Source organism: Parambassis ranga, chromosome 13 (assembly GCF_900634625.1).
Source record: "Parambassis ranga chromosome 13, fParRan2.1, whole genome shotgun sequence".
NCBI lineage: Eukaryota > Metazoa > Chordata > Actinopteri > Ambassidae > Parambassis > Parambassis ranga.
Window position 1 is genome coordinate 9,185,238 of NC_041033.1, and position 18,621 is coordinate 9,203,858.

General features: G+C 44.7%; 3 protein-coding genes across 8 annotated transcripts in view; 2 read left to right on the top strand and 1 right to left on the bottom strand.

Annotated features, from left to right (window-relative positions):
* Positions 1-4,809, top strand: part of gramd1bb (GRAM domain containing 1Bb) — a 63,622-nt gene extending 58,813 nt beyond the window's left edge. For all 6 annotated transcript variants that reach the window (XM_028419266.1, XM_028419267.1, XM_028419262.1 and 3 more), the window contains one exon: positions 280-4,809. In XM_028419266.1, the coding sequence (XP_028275067.1) occupies positions 280-369 (90 nt within the window). In that variant the 3' untranslated portion in view covers positions 370-4,809. The remainder of the gene's footprint in view (positions 1-279) is intronic.
* A 1,128-nt stretch (positions 4,810-5,937) lies between these two features.
* Positions 5,938-14,091, top strand: dact3b (dishevelled-binding antagonist of beta-catenin 3b). The gene is made up of 4 exons (XM_028420458.1): positions 5,938-6,334; positions 10,969-11,101; positions 11,435-11,542; positions 11,700-14,091. Exons 1-4 carry the CDS (start codon positions 6,104-6,106, stop codon positions 13,202-13,204), a joined length of 1,977 nt encoding a protein of 658 aa, XP_028276259.1. The 5' UTR covers positions 5,938-6,103; the 3' UTR covers positions 13,205-14,091.
* A 72-nt stretch (positions 14,092-14,163) lies between these two features.
* Positions 14,164-15,911, bottom strand: c5ar1 (complement C5a receptor 1). The gene is made up of 2 exons (XM_028420459.1): positions 15,877-15,911; positions 14,164-15,733 (listed from the first exon to the last, which is right to left on the bottom strand). The coding sequence occupies exon 2, from the start codon at positions 15,726-15,728 to the stop codon at positions 14,682-14,684; it is 1,047 nt and encodes a 348-aa protein (XP_028276260.1). The 5' UTR covers positions 15,729-15,733; positions 15,877-15,911; the 3' UTR covers positions 14,164-14,681.
* Positions 15,912-18,621: the final 2,710 nt, after the last annotated feature.

Consider the following 18,621-nt stretch of genomic DNA (forward strand, 5'->3'; position numbering starts at 1 on the left):
GACACAAAAGGAGGTTTTTTAACACTGCTCAGTTGTGACAGTAGTCACACAGACACCCATTAAACCACAGGCTTGACTCTGTTGACCTGTGAAGATAGATGTTGTATAAGATATAGATTGGTAACAGTTCAAGCATAGCAGCTAGGTAGCCTGAAGCAGTAACCTCAGACAAAAACAGCTGAAGGCAGGATTTCATGTTCAAGTATGTATTCATGTGACCCATCACACAGTAATTAACACAGTGACTAGTCTAATCATGGTGTTGTTTCTCTTCTGTAGATGAAAGACTCTTTATTGAACCTCCAGCGAGGCATTGGTTTAAGGGACTACAGCTCTGAGACTGAGGAGAAGAGAAGTCGGTATCACTGACACATCACCATAAGGCCATGAGGGCGTGCTGTGCAATATAGGACCTGTTTTGTTTATGAACCAGTATGCAGGCAGAGAGGACAGGGGGGGGGGCGGAGTGGGACCAACGGTGAGTGGGTCCAAACTAACAAAGTGAGGGAACAGTCGTCTCCAGCACACAGAAGTTAACCCTCCCCAGAGGAGGGAATCACACAGGAACTGAGGCATCTCTGACATCACTGAGGCATTGTGGGAAGGTGCAGGACAAGCTCCTTCTCTACATCTGTGGGATAACCGTTTCCTTCTACTCTCTTTATTTCCACGTGCATCCTACTGTAAGCCATGTCAACCAGGAGAGCAGCAGAGTGCAAGAAGGAAAACTACTGCATGCATTTAGACAACCTAGCTCCCCTCAGTCAGTGTTAATGTGGTCCAGTTCCAGTCTGTGTGTGTCAAAAAAAGAAGAACAGGAGAAGAGGAGAGACGGAGTGAAAGGAAGAGGGGGTCCTTTCAAGTCTTAATGGCTTTTTACACTCTCTCGACTGTTCCAAACCAACCGTCCCCTAAAGGTCCTTGCTGCAGCGTCCCTTTATTCACTTTCCAGGTGTAATAAAGTATTGTAGCTGGGCGATCAGCTTCACTGATTCACAGCCCTTGTTGCCTTGTTTGAACCTGGCCTGTATGGTCCCTGTCAGGGCTGGCTCCCTGTCAGGCCGCCATGTAGAGATAGTTGAATTGTAAAGATTGAGGCAGTCTTTTCACGATTCACAGGATGGGTGGGCCCGACCAGTGTAACCCACCTGCATTATTTCTCATCCTGCTAATGAAATCGAATGTATTAGTGTGAAACTAAAGGCCAGATCACAGCTGATAAATCTCTGAAACAGGGACTCTGCAGCCAGACCAGTAGGGAGACCTGTATTCTTACATGTTTTATTACTAAACTGTGATTATATCTCTTTAAAAATGTTTCAAATTGGAAAGAATTCTATGAATATATTTGAAATATATAAGAATATTTCATTATTTAATATATATATTTCAAAATATATAAACATTACCTATATTTATTGTTAATTTATGTACATACAGAAATTATCAGAGCTCTAGACCAGAATTTCTAACAAAAAGTGTTTTCTTCTTGAAAAAAATGCATGCCAGATATGTCTGTGACATGTCCAGTGTGCAAGTATGATTCTGCATTTGCGCGATTATATTCGCGTACGCGTGTGAGTGAGTGTGTGTGCGTGTGTGTGCACACACGGGTGTGCTGGAAAGTTTGTACCATTCCACACTTGTGTGTTTCTTATGATTTTTCTGTTCTTCTTTTCTGGCTCCTGCAGCCAGACTGCCTTCTTTTAATGCTGATGCATTTGGATGCCGCCTTGCGTTAGTCCCACCAAGTTTACAGTTTACAAACGAAGAGTTTTGTTCCAAAATGATGTATCCAATAACAACAATTATGTTTGTACTACTTCCACTTTTACAGGATAAGTTATCGCTTCAATTGATGTCACCTTTGGACACATGCGTAGTATATTATTAATCCATCCAGGAAGAAGATGACAGATTGGATAATGTGCAGGATGATCTTTCTCTTGTAAATGGATATATAACATTTTGGAGATGAACCCTTCATCTTCCCTCTGTGAGCTAGTCTTGCGTTTGTGTCGGCACATTTGCGGTTTGACCCAAATGTGCTGACAAAAGCAAGTTTGACGTTTTGAGAAATGCACTTTCTTGTCTTGTACTTTGATGTCTGTATGCTATCTATGAAGCTATGGCTAGCAGCCAACGGCTTGTTTGCTCCAGTCTTTATATTCTCTAACAGACAAAAGTCCGCTAAATGCACTTGGCTCAGTGCTAGGGTGGGCTCAGTAATGTCTGCGATTCTTCCCCAACGTTTGTCTGTCCGTCCTTCATTGTACTGAAACTAGCTCCCTACTGTTTTCCAGTAACATTGAACATGGCATGGTGTCTATTAGCAACGAGAGAGGAGTTGTAGGCAGGTTCTCCTGTGCTCACACTCCAAATATGGTGTAAAAACCAAGAATGTGTAAGGCGAACCTTTCCTGGCTTACCGCTAGTTTGCATAACTTAAGCAGAAACCGGGAAATAGAAAAGCCCAGTGTTTCTTTATCATTTTAGCTCTAGCTTCATTCATAGCATGGATGTTTGAGAGCAATACATTTCTCAAAATACGAGTCCTTTCGAAACACCTTCAACCCAAGTTATACTTCCCTGATCCCCATTTCAAGTGTCTGTCTTGAATGCAATGAAAGCATGAGAATTACCTTTACGCAACTAAATTGAACCAAAAGAACGAAGTAGAAATGTACCTTTCACAAATTTATCATGTTTTTTCAAATGAAGTATCTATCATGTATGTCATGTATTATATATACTATTTACATATATATTGGAATAGGTGCAGTATAGAGCATCTCTTCAGAGACCCCTGACAGCTGACAGACTTCAGCACACATTAAAGCACTTCCAAAACAGGGAACAAAACTTCCTGGTGTGATAAAAGTAGAAGGTGAAGCACTTTAAGGCCTTTTCAGGTAACGAATGAAAGAAAGTGAGATGGCAGCAGTTTGGATGGAGAATGCAGGGCTGAAGAAATACTTTTATTTTTCATTTAAGAACCACACTGGTGATTTACAACTTCCAAAGCAGAGTTGGATCTGAATCTTGTCGCTGCACACAAACTGTGCAACTTTGACCCAAATATGACTCGAGGCGATTCCTCCCAAACAAAGCGGCTCCTTACTGACACACGCTCTTGTCCATTTTTTTAAGGGCAAGGCAGGAAATGAGTGATTGAATGATTTGTAAAAGGGGAATCTGCACGCCATGTTACTGACTGACATATTGAAGACGGGACTGAATCCCTGCTGTGTGTGTGTGTGTGCGTGCAGATATTACATTGAAAGAGGGCACTGATAACGCACAGAAACCTTAAAACCTGAATGTGAGTGGTTTTGTAGGGACCACTCTCACCATCGTGATGACTTTGAAAGATTATAGTGATGCTTCATGTATATGACGGTGCAGGAATTTCATATGATATGAAGAAATGATTGAAATGCTTTAAGAGTTTGTTTTTAATGGGATTAAATGGATTTATTTCTCTATTTTTGTGCTTGAAAATGACTTGAAGGAGACTTGGTAAATGCTTGACTGAGATGGTTGCTCTGACGCTGACTTTATACTTATTACTGCTGAGTGAAACCGTTCATAATGAACAACTGATTTTGGCATTGGTCATCTGTAAAACACACATACGCCCCAAATTACACATTCACACAGCTCTCACAGAAGACCTGAGTGACTTAAGAAACCTCCACACTTATGCACATTCACTTTTACTCAGAACTCTGTTTCTCTTTGTTCTCATTATGTGGCAGTCTCAAAGATTTTCATTCATATAAAAATGCCTACCAATTCATTATTGCTGACTAATGCTATTGGTTAGATTACTAGTAATTGTGAGGACCTCACCGTGGTTGTGCAGGTATTTATAAATTGATCGATACCCAAATGACAACATTTTTATGCCGCACATATTCCAAACCTAAGACTCGGATAGGGCGGGCTAGCACTACAATCACTACCATATTTTTGTGTGCTAGAGTTGCAAACAAAAACAAAATGGCTGAACAAACAAAGAGAACACAGCTATGATGTTACTGTAATGGAGGCGTGGCCTAAGCGCCATTTGACTCACCTGCAAGTATCACCATAGGTGCCGCCAAAGATGACAAAGCCAAGGTCTTTGAGATTGCCACTTAAACCATTTGCAAGATACACTATTTCACCTGTTTGTTGTTTTTCTTTTCTGTCGCGGCACTCACATGGTTAACCTTTGTCACTCGAACGATTGTAGGGTTGCTATCGATGCACAGCTGTGAAAACCAAGGCGAGCCGAGAGTTTTGGATGCCGCCATTTTTTTTTGTCACTGACTACTAACAGATTGTGTGATTCATTGACTGTATATACTGGCAGCTGATGAGACAGCGCTGCCACCCATGCAAGTCCAGAATAACTAACTAACTAACAGCCTTGGTTATAATGCACGCATCCCAACACGACCTCCTGACAACGACCACTGATCAAACTCATAGCAAATGCTCTTCTTCAAGTGTGTCTTGATAAAATATGTACTGGTGTAGTTCTGTTCAAAAAGAATTCTACTGTATGTTTGTTCTTTTTTTTTTCTTTTCTTTTTTTTTTAGAAAATGTTTTGATCTCTAGACTTTTAGTGAAATTTATACATGAGATAAATATACTGTAAGTATATGTTGTGTACTATATCTGCAGTGTGCACACACACACAAACACACACGCATATATACACACACACATACAAACACACACACACTGACAAAAGAATCCAACCTGCGCTGCGCGTAGGCTTTGACTTGCCGGTGACTTTGCCTCATAGAGACTGAAGATAAAAGTGGCTTTCTGATTCATGTGAAGTAGAGATTGGAAGTATGAATAAAAAAAAATACTAAACAAACAGCGCTGCTGTGTTTGGAGTGGTCACTTGTTTTTGAAGCCACATAAAAATAGCTGCAACACCAAATACCTAGAATACCAAGACATACTCTAATTGAACCCCAGACTCTACTAACAGGAAGTAGAGTTGTTGCTCTTAAAGAGGCAGTGTGTGTGTGTGTGTGTGTGTGTGTGTGTGTGACATCAGGAGACTTCACAGAGGAAGAGTGCAGGAGGATGAAATATTTATCTGTCGCTGTGCTTTGAAACAGACTTTCAAATATTAATACACTGTATTGAAAGCTATGTTATTTTAGGAGTTTTACAAGCTTCGTGAAGCAGTCAGAGCCCACAGGATGGCTGCCTTTTGTCTCACTTTAATTACATAAATTGCCCATTAATTACCACTGACAGTGTGAGAACAGGTGATGCTGTTTAGAGTGCAGAAGATGAGAGAAACCTTGAAACAACAACACACAGTCAGCCTATCAAAATTAAGGCAACTTCTGTCTCTGTTTTAATTCTGAAAAATATTTATTCATTTTTTTACAGTGTAAACATGAGAAAAAAATAACACACACACACTGAGCCACGCAGCACAACAGAGGATGGGATACAGTTTTTATTTTAGATGCAGATCTATACAGCTGGATTCCTGTGTGGTTACAGTGACATCAGTGTATTCTGTCGACTTGTTTCTACAGCTTTTCTTCAGTGTTTCTGTCTCTTTGTTGTTATCTGCTCTCTCTTTAAATCTTTCAGGATAATAAACACACAGTTTTACTGCAGCTACTCCCAGAAATAACCGTCCTCTTCAAGTAGTCCATTAGTCCCATGCAGGCCAAGAAGGGGAGATGGGTGAGGTCGACGCGTCACTGTAATGAATCAAGGGGGATGGGACAGACGTCGTTACGCGCAGCACCCCACCAGCCTCTCATGTCCAATGAAGGCTGAGATCGGGTTTACAAAGGGGCGGATGAGTCCCCACTTTCTCGCCGTGGCAGCTTCGCAGAAGGAGGAGCTCCGTGCCTGTATTTGACAGCTGCGAAATAGAAAATGTATATCGCATAGAGAGGTCTGGGAAACCATGCTGCTCCAAGGCAACCGCGCTGTCTCAAGGAATGGGATGCAGCATGGTCCCTAAGCTGCGCCTGGCCTCGTAAATCTGGGAAGATTTGAGAACATTAAGTGGAGAATATAAAGAAAACAATTAAGCTTTCATTTGCTCCTAGTCCCGGGATTTTTAGGGGGATGCACCGTGCGTTTTCGTTTCCGGTGACTGTGGAGCGCAGTCGGACTAAGGAGCGCCTGGAGGCGAGTCTGACCGGACTATGTGAGCTGGAGCTCCGCAGGCAGAGGCAGGAGAGCCTGGTGCTGGGAGCGCTGGCTCTGGGAGACCCCCTGGCCCAGGACGGCTCCAGAGGAGGGCAGGCGTGTTTCAGCAGCTGGGGACAGGAAAACTTGACACTGAGACGTCAGCTGGTAAGAAGTTTATGTTGGGCGTATGTTTGGATTTCAGCTACTCTGCTTTTGTTACCCGCTCACTGATGAAAGCCCACTCCACCGCTGGCAGTCCTACAAAGTTTTGAATATATAAACCCCACTGTGCGTCCTCATTGTCATCTGCTTTGACCGTTGGACGGACTTTTGGTTTTGGGCTGCGCCTTTTTTGTGCTGATGTGACCTCTAGCTGCAAAAAAAGTTACTCTACTTGATTAATAGTGTCTCTGTTTGAAAGGGTGTAATGCGTGCCTGAGCTTTAGCCTGAGATTTATGACTGTGACTGTGGGTAACGAAATCAGGGGGTGGAGCACCCGCCGTTTGTGGCACAGACTGACTATTTAATGGCCCATTGTTCCCTCGTCATAGACTTTTGTAGGTTTTACTACTTAACAAGCTCTCATTTGTGCTTTCCTCTCATCATAAAAGCTTGAGTTACTCCTCCAGCTTGGGTGTTACTGTTAAGGATAACATTGTCATGTCGTAATTATCCTCCCTATAATTTATGAGATTCACGCGTAAAGCAAAGTTGCACAAAGATGTTGATGGGAGGATTAACAGGAGAATTAAAATCTGGGTTAATCTGTGTGGGCAAATAAAAGTTTCAGCCTAACAACAGCAAGTTTTACGCGCCACTGAACAAACAGTCACTGTAGATATATGCTGTTGTCCTGTTGTCTCTGTGTTGTGTTGTGTTGGGTTAGGTTTGTTTCTGTTTCGCAGCCTGCACGCTGTCCTAACATTGCCACAATAGGAAGCCTTTATTAAAGAGGGTGAAAAAGAAATTAAATCAGCCGCCTCCTCTTCACACCCCCACCACCCCACCCCTCCCCTAACAATAGGCGCATATGGAGCAGAATACTAATGATCGAGGCCTCAGTGAGAGGATCAGACGCACATAGGTGGCCTTGTGCGCAGCATCATTGGCGCAGTGCCTCACACACATAGAGTTTGTCATCCTGTCGAAAAAGAGTTCTTTTATTATAAGACGTGCCTCGCGGTAACACACGTGTCACGTGGTGTACATCTTGTGCCACGCGCGCGCACTGAGGTCTTTAAATTCATATTCCCTGGAGCTGGGGGAGCTGTCACCACATCAACACAGTGACGGGAAACAGACGTTTCCAAGGCCAGTGAAGGAGTGACACCCCCACCCACCCATCCACCCCCTTTTTTTGCAGAACTGCATCATTTCCAGTTTCATTTTTTGCGTCTTCTGATCGATGTTTATTGATTGTTGTGCTTATCCGAGCATGTGAGTAATTACACGGAAATTCCTCAGAGAGCAGTTTTTGTTGCCTGACAGGACTCTAATTGAGTCTTCATAATATCAGGTCACCATCTGCGTCCCGGCCAAATCCCCAATCTCATCTTCTTCACGTAGTCTCCAAAAACGTAAAGTTCACGGTGTGACACAGAAACAACTGACCCATGAGACCACCCGGGCGCGTGTGTGTGCGCGCGGGCATGTACATGAGTGTGACCCCTGGCAGACAGAGAGGCCTTTTCTCCTGGATGTACCGTGTGTGCGCGCGCGCGTCCATGTGTGCGTGCGTGTTAAAGGTGTTGACAGCTGTGGGACGCCAGACAGCAGCTGGGAAAGCATGAAGCTCTGACCTCCCTCCTAGCCACCCTGCTGTGTGTGTTTGGAGAGAGTGGAGGAGAATGTATGAATTGTGTATAAGTGTGTGACATGCGTGCATTTGTCCTTTAGAGTGAAACAATTGAATCTTCTCTGAAGATCATAGATTGCCTTTGGATGAGGTGCGTGTGGTTTGTGCTTTAGTTTTGTGTCTTTTCTGAACGCCTGGCTCCTCATCCTTCAGTTTGTGTGTGTCCTTGTGTTAAGACATCATTAGTGAGAGTACAGAGCTGTTAGACGGCTCAGCAGTGACCTGCATGGATCACTGGATGGTTTCCTCCTTTTTTGCTCTGCAGCACAAATGAAAGTCTTCTTTTGGTTTTTTCCGGCAGAGCTACTTGTGGGCTCGGATGGGCTCCAATCAGCATGTCTCTCTTTAGGGACCCTTTTTGCAGCCTGCTGCTGAGCCTACAAGCCACTGTGCACATAGGACAGAGTCAGACTGATGAATGCCATTCACTTTATAAACACAGAGTGTGTGTCTGCGTCAGTTTCCTCTTTTAAAGTAAAATATTATTATTATAATGTCATATATAAGTCATTAAAATGTGTTCATGTCCTAGAAGAAATAATAGATCAAGCAGTAGGATGGGGGCAGGGTGACTGTGAGTGTGTGTGCGTTTCCGGCCTCCCACAGTCTGCTCTGTGTGCATCCAGTCACAACATCGCTTTAATTATAGGAGGTCCAGCAGTGCAGCTGTACGCCTTGTGTGTTCTCTTTAGGTTTCTATATTGTGGCAACATTAGAAATCATCAGAAATCTTCACATTTGTTTGTGCGACAGAATTACAACATGACCTCACATGCCGACCCCAAACGTACCTGGTTTTATGGCCTCCCATAATCACATCCTCTCTGAAGTGCCTAAAAAGGCTATAACAGGTGGACTAGGAGTTCTCAGCCATATATCTCTTACCTGGATTCACCTGCTGGTCAGTCTGTTTCACTGAAAAAACAGCTGGTCCTGATGTGTTGTACACCTTCTGTGTAACAGCTTAATGGCTGGCTGCACCGTGTCCTCTGTCTCCCCCATCCCCCCACCGGCCCAGGGCATATGATGCAGTAAAACAGCAATGATACAGTGCACAGTGTCAGGAAAGCAGTGAGACACCAGTAAAAACAGACCAGCCCGCAGAGCGAATGCGTTCATCTGCTCAGATTTGTTTGCTTTCTGCCGGGTTATAATTTAATAACCAGCACTGAGGTGTCCGCAGTGTGGCTTTGTGAGTCCACAAAGAGCTGGCAAGCAATCAATTGTGTGAATCTCAACCTTTGATTTATTGATTTCCAATAGGTTCCCCTCCTCCCAGCGGCTTCTTTAGCCCATGCTAGCAGCTAAAACAAAAGCCCCCACCCTCATTTCTGCCCCACAAAACAATATTGATGTAATGACGCTAATGCTTTGTTTATAGTATGACAATAAGCAGTGTCGAGTAACAATACTATGTCGAGACAAAAGACGTGACAGTGTTTGGGGTTAGGAGGTTGTGTGTGAGGCATAGCTTCGATCAATTGGCTCTCAACAGTATTTGCAGTATTTGGCCACGTTAGTCTACAGAACAAAGAAGCACTGACCAAACCATCACTGAGCTGTGGCGGGCAGTTTTATGTACATAAACCCGATGGGAGTGGCATGTTTGGATTTATTTTCTATCAAATCAATTTAAAGTTGTAGGTAAATTAAATTATTGTAAATTAAAATGCACAAATGCATAGTTTTTTGTTTTTGAATAGACAATTCCCTGCCTTGCTCCCAGGTTGTTCTATCTGTAGCCACAGCTCCCCTAAAATAATATGTTAGTAGTTTGGTGCATTTTTAACACAATAGTGAATCATCATAGAAAATAACAGGCAGCGGTGCGCTTCTCTTGTCTTCCATGTTATTTTGCAGCTTTGTGCCACACTGTCGTCTCAGTGCCAGATGTGTGAACAGGGTCTTTGTCTTCCAGCCACCATGAGCGTCTGTAAAAATGTCATGGTAATCTGGACAGAAGCTGTAGATCATTCAGATGAAAAGGCTTTCTATAACTTGCTGTGTCTGTGTAACTTTCTATTGGCAGAGTTTAATTGGTTCAGAGACAGTCCTGAGGAAGTGCAGTGTCAGACCACAGTGTCTGTGGTCTGACAGGCTCTCCATCCTAGTAGGTCCGTAATATAAAAACTGTCACCCCGTGATGAGGACATGCTCAATCTTCTGGTAATGAAGTCTCTTAATGAGCCTTGAGTGTCAGCAATATACCACAGACCGAAGTGCTGTTTGTGTGTGTACGTGTTAACCCGCGCAGCTTCCATGCATGTATCTGCAGATGTTGTGCGTCAGATGATGGCAGCAACATGAGACCGAGAAAATTGGCAAGCTGACTGAAATAGCATGTCCAATTTCACTGCCTCATCGGTGTGTGTGTGTGTGTGTGTGCCTCCTCCACCCTCATGAAGCAAAACTCCCCTACCCTTCAGGGATGCTTGAATTATTCATGTTCCAGCTGACTGCTTCCCTTGTGAGCCCAGTGACAGATATGGATGCTGTGCACGGATGCATGTCAGTAATGCACAGCGATGACCTGCGATGGCCACGTTTTTATTTTTATAACTAGTCAGTACAAATCACCTTTGTGAGTTGTGCGCTTGACGTTTTGTGTTTGCCCATTTTTACCCTTGTTGTGGTGTAGAAAGTTGTTTGTTCATATTATTTATACCATGACTATTTTGTCAACTCATCAGCTTTCTCAGGTGGAAGACACGCTAATGATGATTGTGTTCAGTCTCAACAAGTGACTGATGAGTGTCTAAGTGCCATTCAAACTGAGAACAGCTGGAGAAACACACAGTGAAGGATTTGCAGCTGCGCTCTCTCTCATTTTTGTCATTTCAGTGTGAGGACTGTTTCACTTTGATGTTGACATCGCAGATGACTTCTCAACAGCACAATCAAATACAGGCAGAGATGAAAGCAGAGTGTGCATTTGTTTTGCAGAGTGCTCTTCAGAGTTCCCCATGGGGCCTCATGCAGGCGCTGGAACAGCAGGTGGTGGAGCTGAGGATCGACGCCAATGATGGATGCTGCGATGGAGCCCAAGGAGACACCGGCGACAGTCGGCCCAGTTCTGGTACTTGCACAGTTTTAAACCTTTTCTATCATCACCGCTCTGTCAGGCATGTAATTAAGTTTTTGCAAAGTTTTTTGTAATTCCATTTCTTTTAGTAAAGGCAGTGAGCAATGTTGCCTCTTTGCATTTTAAATCTACATACAATGAGTTTCTAATTTCTGCTCCTGTTGTTCATTCATGCTCCAGTTGCTTGTACTTTTGTTTTCTGTCCTACATGTGAAATGCAGTGAGAGGCTTATTGCAGCATATTTTTAGACAACTGGAGCCATGAGTGAGCCATAATAAATGAGATGGACATCTCTTCTGCCACACTAATTGCACCTTGTCCTATAGGTTTCTATGAGTCAAGTGAGGGTCAGTCACCGAAGGGAAAATGTTGCTCTGCTGAGTCTGCAGAGGCTGTCTCCTGGACTTACTCCAATGAGAGGCCGAAGTCTGTGGGTAAGAAAAAACTAACAAATGTGGAAAGACTGAGGTGCAGCTCTGCATGTGCATCCTCAGAAATAGCACTTGTGTATATAATCGTCTACAAAAGAGTGCCTAGTGTTTTTATTATGCCACTGAATCTCTTCTGCTTTCTGCTGCTTTCTGTCATTAGGAGACCCCCTTGCACTGAATGGGGAATTTGAAGTGCCAGTTCTATGCACCACCCTGCCGCGCTCCTTCTCTGTTCCCTACCCACCTCTGGAGGGCATCGCCGAGGAGGGCACAGCAGTGGACTCCTGGCAGTGGGACCCCAACGGAGCCAACCATGCCTGGCAACAGCAACTTTTAGAGGAACAGGTCACTGAGGAGGACTACCAGCAGGCTCTGAAGGTGGAGGGTTACATCCTAAGTCTCATCCAGCGACATACCCCCCCACCACGACCATGTCAGCCCCGCACCACCCTGAACCCTGACCCCTTGTTCTGCAGCGCCTCTGGACACAGCTCCCTGCACAGGAGAACTCCCCTGACCACAGAGCAACGCCTTCCTGACCCCCACCCTCAGCCCCATGTTGACCTCTCAGCAAACCCTCAGACCCAGGGATGGGGTTGCGACCTGCTGGAGAGGGAGGCTTGTGGAGGTGAGGCCCCATCTTTGGAGGAAGACTGTTATTTGGCTCTGCCCTACCCCCAGTCCCGGCTACACTCCCTGGCTGGGAGGCTACCATCACCTCTGCCCTCCTTGGACCCTAACTGTGGTGCTGGAGCTCTTGACCTGTATTGTGAACCCCCATCCCCCCAGCATTATCTACATCCACAACCCCCTGTTCATCGAATGCACAACTTAGTAAGTGCTCAGTATATCCCTGGACAAGTCTGTCATGCCCCTGTGTGCTCCCCGAGACACTACAATCCAGAGCAGCCGAAGCCTCTCACCTCTGTCACCTCTCCTGACCAGAGCAACTCCAAGTCCAGAACATCAAAGAAAAGTCACAATGAGCGACAGAAATCCAAGAAATCAAGCAGTAAAACCAATCGATCCCAGTCTGAAAACAGCCTGCTGGGGCAGCGAGTGCTCCCTGAGCGGAGATACAGCACCACTGAGAGACACCAAGGCAGAGGGGATCCTGCTCAGAGCAAACACCAGGTCACTGGACCACAGGTGGGCAACAACAGCCACAACGGCACCCGGCGCTGGTGTTCCAACCTGGAGCTCAGCCAGGATGAGGGGGAGACCCAGGCAGGGCAGACGCATAGACGGCCACCTCGGAAACCTCGCCACGTTCATTCTTGTTCCCAACCCAAGAACTACCACCAACAGCAGCACACCCAGCGCTGGCACCAAGACCTTCAGGAGAGGGCACCTCTCTGCCAGGGAGAGGAGGCCTATTCTGCTGCCGCCCCCCCTGGGGAGTCTGAGTCCAGCATGAGTGAGGTGTATTCCCCAGCCTCCAGCTCGCTGTCCAGTGACTCAGACGAGAGTGGGGGGCTAGTGTGGCCTCAGCAGCTGCCCCCCCGCCTTGCTTCTACCTCCTCCTCATCCTCTCCTTCACCACAGGCCACAGCCAGTGCCACGTCTCAGCCAAAAGCCTTTGTCAAGATTAAAGCTTCCCATGCGCTCAAAAAGAAGATCCTCAGATTCCGCTCAGGGTCCCTGAAAGTCATGACTACTGTGTGAGTGAACAGTCAAACCCCACCCTCAGTACTGTGGTGTCAGAACACATCCTGTCAATATGTTCCTACCTCTGACTACACTATGTTCTTATGAGATGCATGATTAAAGATCTAGCTAGAAGTCTTTCATCAGTACAGTCTGCTTAAATTCATCATTTCACTGACAACCATCAGACTAATAGACAACATCCGGCTCTAATGGATGATAATTGATGCTAAGTTACGCTGCGTTGACATGGACCGTGTCAAAGCTAAGTGACTGGATAGGCTGCCAGTTTTTTTTCTTAATGTCTGTTGGCCTTTTAGTTAATTAATCACAGGCTTATGGTTAATTAATACCCAGTGTGTGTGTGTGTGTGTGTGTGCAAATACAAGTCTGAGAGTTGAATCAGTGAATCTTTGTTTTTTACATAAATGCTAACAAATTCTCCAGGAAATTAATTATTCAGTTATCATCCATTTATGCATGACAAAGCGGCCTAATCGACTGAAAATACACCGGTCAGTTATCTCATGGTTCTTTCCAGGAAACATCATTCCGAAGCCCATAACACAGAGCGCTAACTGTGTGATGACAGAACATCCACCAGAAAATTCTGCCGTTTCTGCTGGGGTGAGTTTTTCTACAGTCTCATAATTACATGGGCTGATTGTGACCCTCTGAGAAGAGAAGAAATGCATGTCTTATCTTGGAATTTGTGCACCGTCCGCTACCTCTGCTCTGCAGGCTGCTGCTTTCAGGACTAGTGAGCGTGAATAACCGCACATCTGTGAGTCAGGGATGGGTTTTTGTGCCATACCAAGGGACCAGAGTACACTCATGCATGCATGTACAGTGTGTTAAAGTGCACAGATTCATTGAAATTCAGTGTATATAGGGATGTTTTTGTAGATACCATCATGTGGCCTTGTTTGGAATGAATGTAGTTTGTAAATAAAGACAGAATTTCTCTCAATTTTTGTATTTAATCATTTTTTGTTTCTTTTGCTTCATATTATGTTTATCTGGATAAACGTACAAAAAATGACACTGCTTAAACACACATATATACATGACATTTGTCTGAATTGCATCACAATCCTACAACCATACAAAAAACTCATGTCTCTTATTTAATACTTCTCAAAAAGTCTCATCTTTGAGCCTTTATGCAGCAGAGATTTAGATTGTGTCGCCCCCTTGTGGCTGGTGAGAAGAATCGGTGAACAAGTGAATCTCATAGTCATAAAAACTAAACTATATGCAGTACCTACAAACAAATATATTTTTAAAAATACATGAAGAAAAATAAACCCTTGTCGTGTGAGATTACATATGTGAGAGAGGAGAAAACAGAAGTGCCCAGGCTCTGGGTGCATGTAGAAACGCTGCAGATTGAGCAACAGTTTCCTGACTTGCAATGCTGGTTAAATTCATCTTTATAGCTACACAAGCATTTTCCTCTCACATCCCAGTGTCGCTGCTCGGCGGCTCCGCGCCATCAGACCTTTGTTATGTCCTTTCCACAGCTGGAGCTCTTGGTGTCTGTGTTGGAGATGCTTGCCTTGTGAGTCGGGTCCTCGGTGGCAAAGTGCAGGATGCTGCGCAGGGAGCGGCTCATGCTGTCCTTAAAGCCCCGGCCCATGCACACGTAGAGCAGAGGGTTGAGGCAGCTGTTGAAATATGCCAGGCAGAGGGCTAAAACGTGCGCCATGTAAACGTTGGGGCTGTGAGGGGAACTTCGGGGGGTCTTCAATATCAGAAAGTCCATTATGTGCAGAGGGAGCCAGCACAAGAAGAAGCTGAGCACCACGGCGAGGATGATCCTCAGCGTGCGCTTGGAACGGGGCCGACTCCGTGACATCCCGCTGCGCGTGTTGAGGTATACTATCAGGTGACAGGTGAGGATGATCAGGAAAGGCAGGATGAATCCCATCAGGAAGCGGAAGGCAGTGACGGGCCACACACTCACAGCAGAGTACGCCAGCAGGCACTCTCGCTTGTCCGCACCTGCCTCGATCTCCTGGGCGTAGAAAAACTGCGGGAGGCTGCCTAACAGGGCCAGGCACCACACAGCCACGCACCCATAGGCGGCCTGTCTGGGTCGCCTGTTGTTCTGACACCACACTGGTCTGTTGACCAGCATCAAGCGGTCCGCGCTGATCAGAACCAGCTGCAGGACGCTGCAGTACATCACCAGGTAAAACAGGCCTTTGACCAGCGTGCAGGCCAGCGGGCCGAAGTGCCAGTGGTCGTCATGGGCCAGAGGGACCATAAGCAGAGGGAGGGAGAGGCAGCACAGAAGATCAGCCAGCGCCAGGTTGAGGAACCAGAGGGACGTGACAGAGCGAGGCATGCAGAACCCAGTCACAACCACCACCAGCGCGTTCCCCGGGACACCGAGCAGGACCACCAGGCCGTAGAGGACCAGAGCCACTATCTGGACTGGCTGGATTGGCGGGGTCAGACCCAGTAGGATGTCAGGTATTGTGATATTAGTATAGTCTATACCTGTTGCGTTATAGTCGTCGTAACCATCGTAATCCATGGCTCCTGAAAGATGAAGACTATTGTGATTATTGATCATTAAGCAAAAATCAAACATTACATTGGCTGCTTATTTACAACATAAAGCATTATATGTAATTGAACTGAATAAACCAATGTAAAATAAAAATGGAACTATTTGATCTTACCCTGATCCTGTTGATGCTACACTCTCACTGAAAACGGGAAGTTATGGAGCAGCGTTTGGGTCCTTTATATCCACTCCCCTTACCCCACACACAGTTGCACAATACACAACTGAATGTATTCTTGAAGTCAAAGTGATCATTGACACAAAGCAGCTGAAATGGAAGAGCTCTAGCTCATTTTTAACAGCTTCAAATCTCATTTCTCAGAATTAATATAGGGAAAGGATGTTACAGTGAACATAGACTCATTAAGTCCATTTTTTTAGTTTCCCTGCTTTCAGTTGATTGTGTTTTAACTTGAGCATGTTGTTGTGAACATTTTTTTTGTGCTGGTTTTGTTTATTTACATGTCCAACACAGACAGCAATCCGGCTATCATCAAATTTAAACTGTATCCAGCTAAAAACAAAAAAGAGAAACTGCTGTTTAATAACAATCTGTGACAGTAATAATCATAGGGAGACAGAACACTTTATTGTCAAATTCATAATAATAATTTTACAGTGACACAACCTTTGCATATATACAAGTTATTCACAACCAAGCCTACAGACATATTATTAACCTTCTACTTAGTGGCATCTATGATAGTTATACTGACAATGATCTAGAGCTGCCTTCCTTTGTGGTTACCAAGTGGAAAAACCTATATTAGTCGGTAATGACTCATATCATCTGCAGTCTTTCTGGCTTAGTGATGAAGTTTCATCTGATATATATTGTCAATTAGTGTGACACAGATTTGACACACACACAGGACCAGCATGTCGGTCCAGAGTTTTACAGTGCTTTAACAAACAGTACAGTACAGGACATTGAACCAGGAGAGTGTCATCAAAAGCCCCCCGTGCCATCACAATGAGGAAGATGTTTGATTGTTGGCATGAAAGTCAGTCCTTAATTATATGTCATCTTTTTTTAGTTTCATGACGTGACCAAACCTTCAAAATTAGGAAATGACAAAGGAAATGAAACGAGTTCATCATGTCAGCAAAATATGACAGTGTTTTGTTATGTTCATGCAGGCGTGTCTGTGTGAGGAGAACAGAAGCAGCCCAGTCAGCATGTACAGCGAACAGGAGCATCGATGGTTGTTCCACTGTGTGGTGTTTTGTTGCCATAGTTCAAGTCAGAATTTTTCCTCTCTGGGTCATCACAGACTGCTCAGAGGTCACGTTAGTTGAAGGCTGGAGCACTGCTTGGTGGAAGTGTTGGAGTGTCATCTCTAAATGCATCTGATTGAAGATCTGCATAACACAAATTACAAAAAAAGCATGTTTAAATGGCAACAACACCCACTGTACACACTGCACATTTGTTTTTTAAATCAGAGATTATATAGATTGATGAAACATTTACCCAGAAACAAAAAGTCATGTCAGAATATCAGTGCTTTACTCTCTTTTTTACCGTAATAGAATTTTTAAAAATAAAAGCAATCATATAAGCAGATTTTAGATTTAGGCAGATATATAAGTATAAACAGGACATGAAAACGCCTGTTTGGTTAGCTTAGCATGAACCCTTCAAATGACCATGTTTCTACAGACAAACAAAGCAGTAGTGCTTAAAATAATAATAATAAAAAAAGGTTGTTCACATTTAACATAAGCTTGAATTTAGATATTTGAATTTAGTTTGGTAGCTGCTGGCACCTGCCAGCGAACATCCTTCCCATTAGGTGCAGCTAAATCGTCCACAATGGCCCTTTCAGGAGTGTGATTTACAAGAGCAGCAGGGATCTTGACTGAACCCCTGTTCATAGCCACTTAGCCACAGCCCTTACTTCCTATTTTGTCTGCCCTCAACCTGAGAGTATTTAACACCAAACACACAAACAGACTCGTGGCAGCACCTGAAACTCTGGCACTGTATTACTGTTTGCAAAAAACACGTCTATTGACTAGAAAGAAATAAAAGAATATATTGGTGGCTTCAGACAAACCCAGCTGAGTGTTTTATATTCACACCTAACACCTCGAGCCACTGTGTTATCATATGTGACCCCCATTGTTTAAGAGTGCCCCCACAGCATTTTTCTAAATGTGGTCATTGGTAGTACACACATATCCATCCATCTTCTAAACCTGCTTTGTCCCATCGTGCATCTATAGGTGAGAGGCAGGGTACACCCGGGACAGGTCGCAACAACCATTCACATACGGGCAATTTAAAGTCACTAGTTAACCTCAGCAACTGTCACACACAGCAATCTAAGAGGCGAGTACTGCCCTCAAAATGCTGACACTGCAGCTGTTGTGTGTGGTCTTTCCAGAATACCAATTAAACTTCCTCTAAACCATGGCAAAGAGCAAATGAGTCCAACTCACCAATAAGTGTCAAGCCTGGCTGCTGGTTTAATATAACCGATGTCTCTTCTTCCTCATCGTCTCCCCAGTCTGCAATGTTTGCAGGGGGGATGCACTGCTCCAAGAACAGGTCCTCCTCATCTTCATCCATGTCCATGTTGTCTGGAGGCCAGCGCAGCTCTCCACTCTCCACCTCGCTCACCTCTGTGGGCTCCACAACAATGGAGGGTAGACGCTCCTTCTCGTGGTCATGATCCAAGCTGTTCAAAGAGGTCTCCGGGCCTAGGACAACCTCAACGGGGTCAGGGAAGATCTGAAGGGAGAGGGGACCAAGAGCTGACAGTAAGCCAGTAATCCTGGTGCTTGTTTGTCTCACTTTTTACCTACTGCAGAGCCGAGATGTTGACATAATCCATGATCTGTACAAGTCACACAA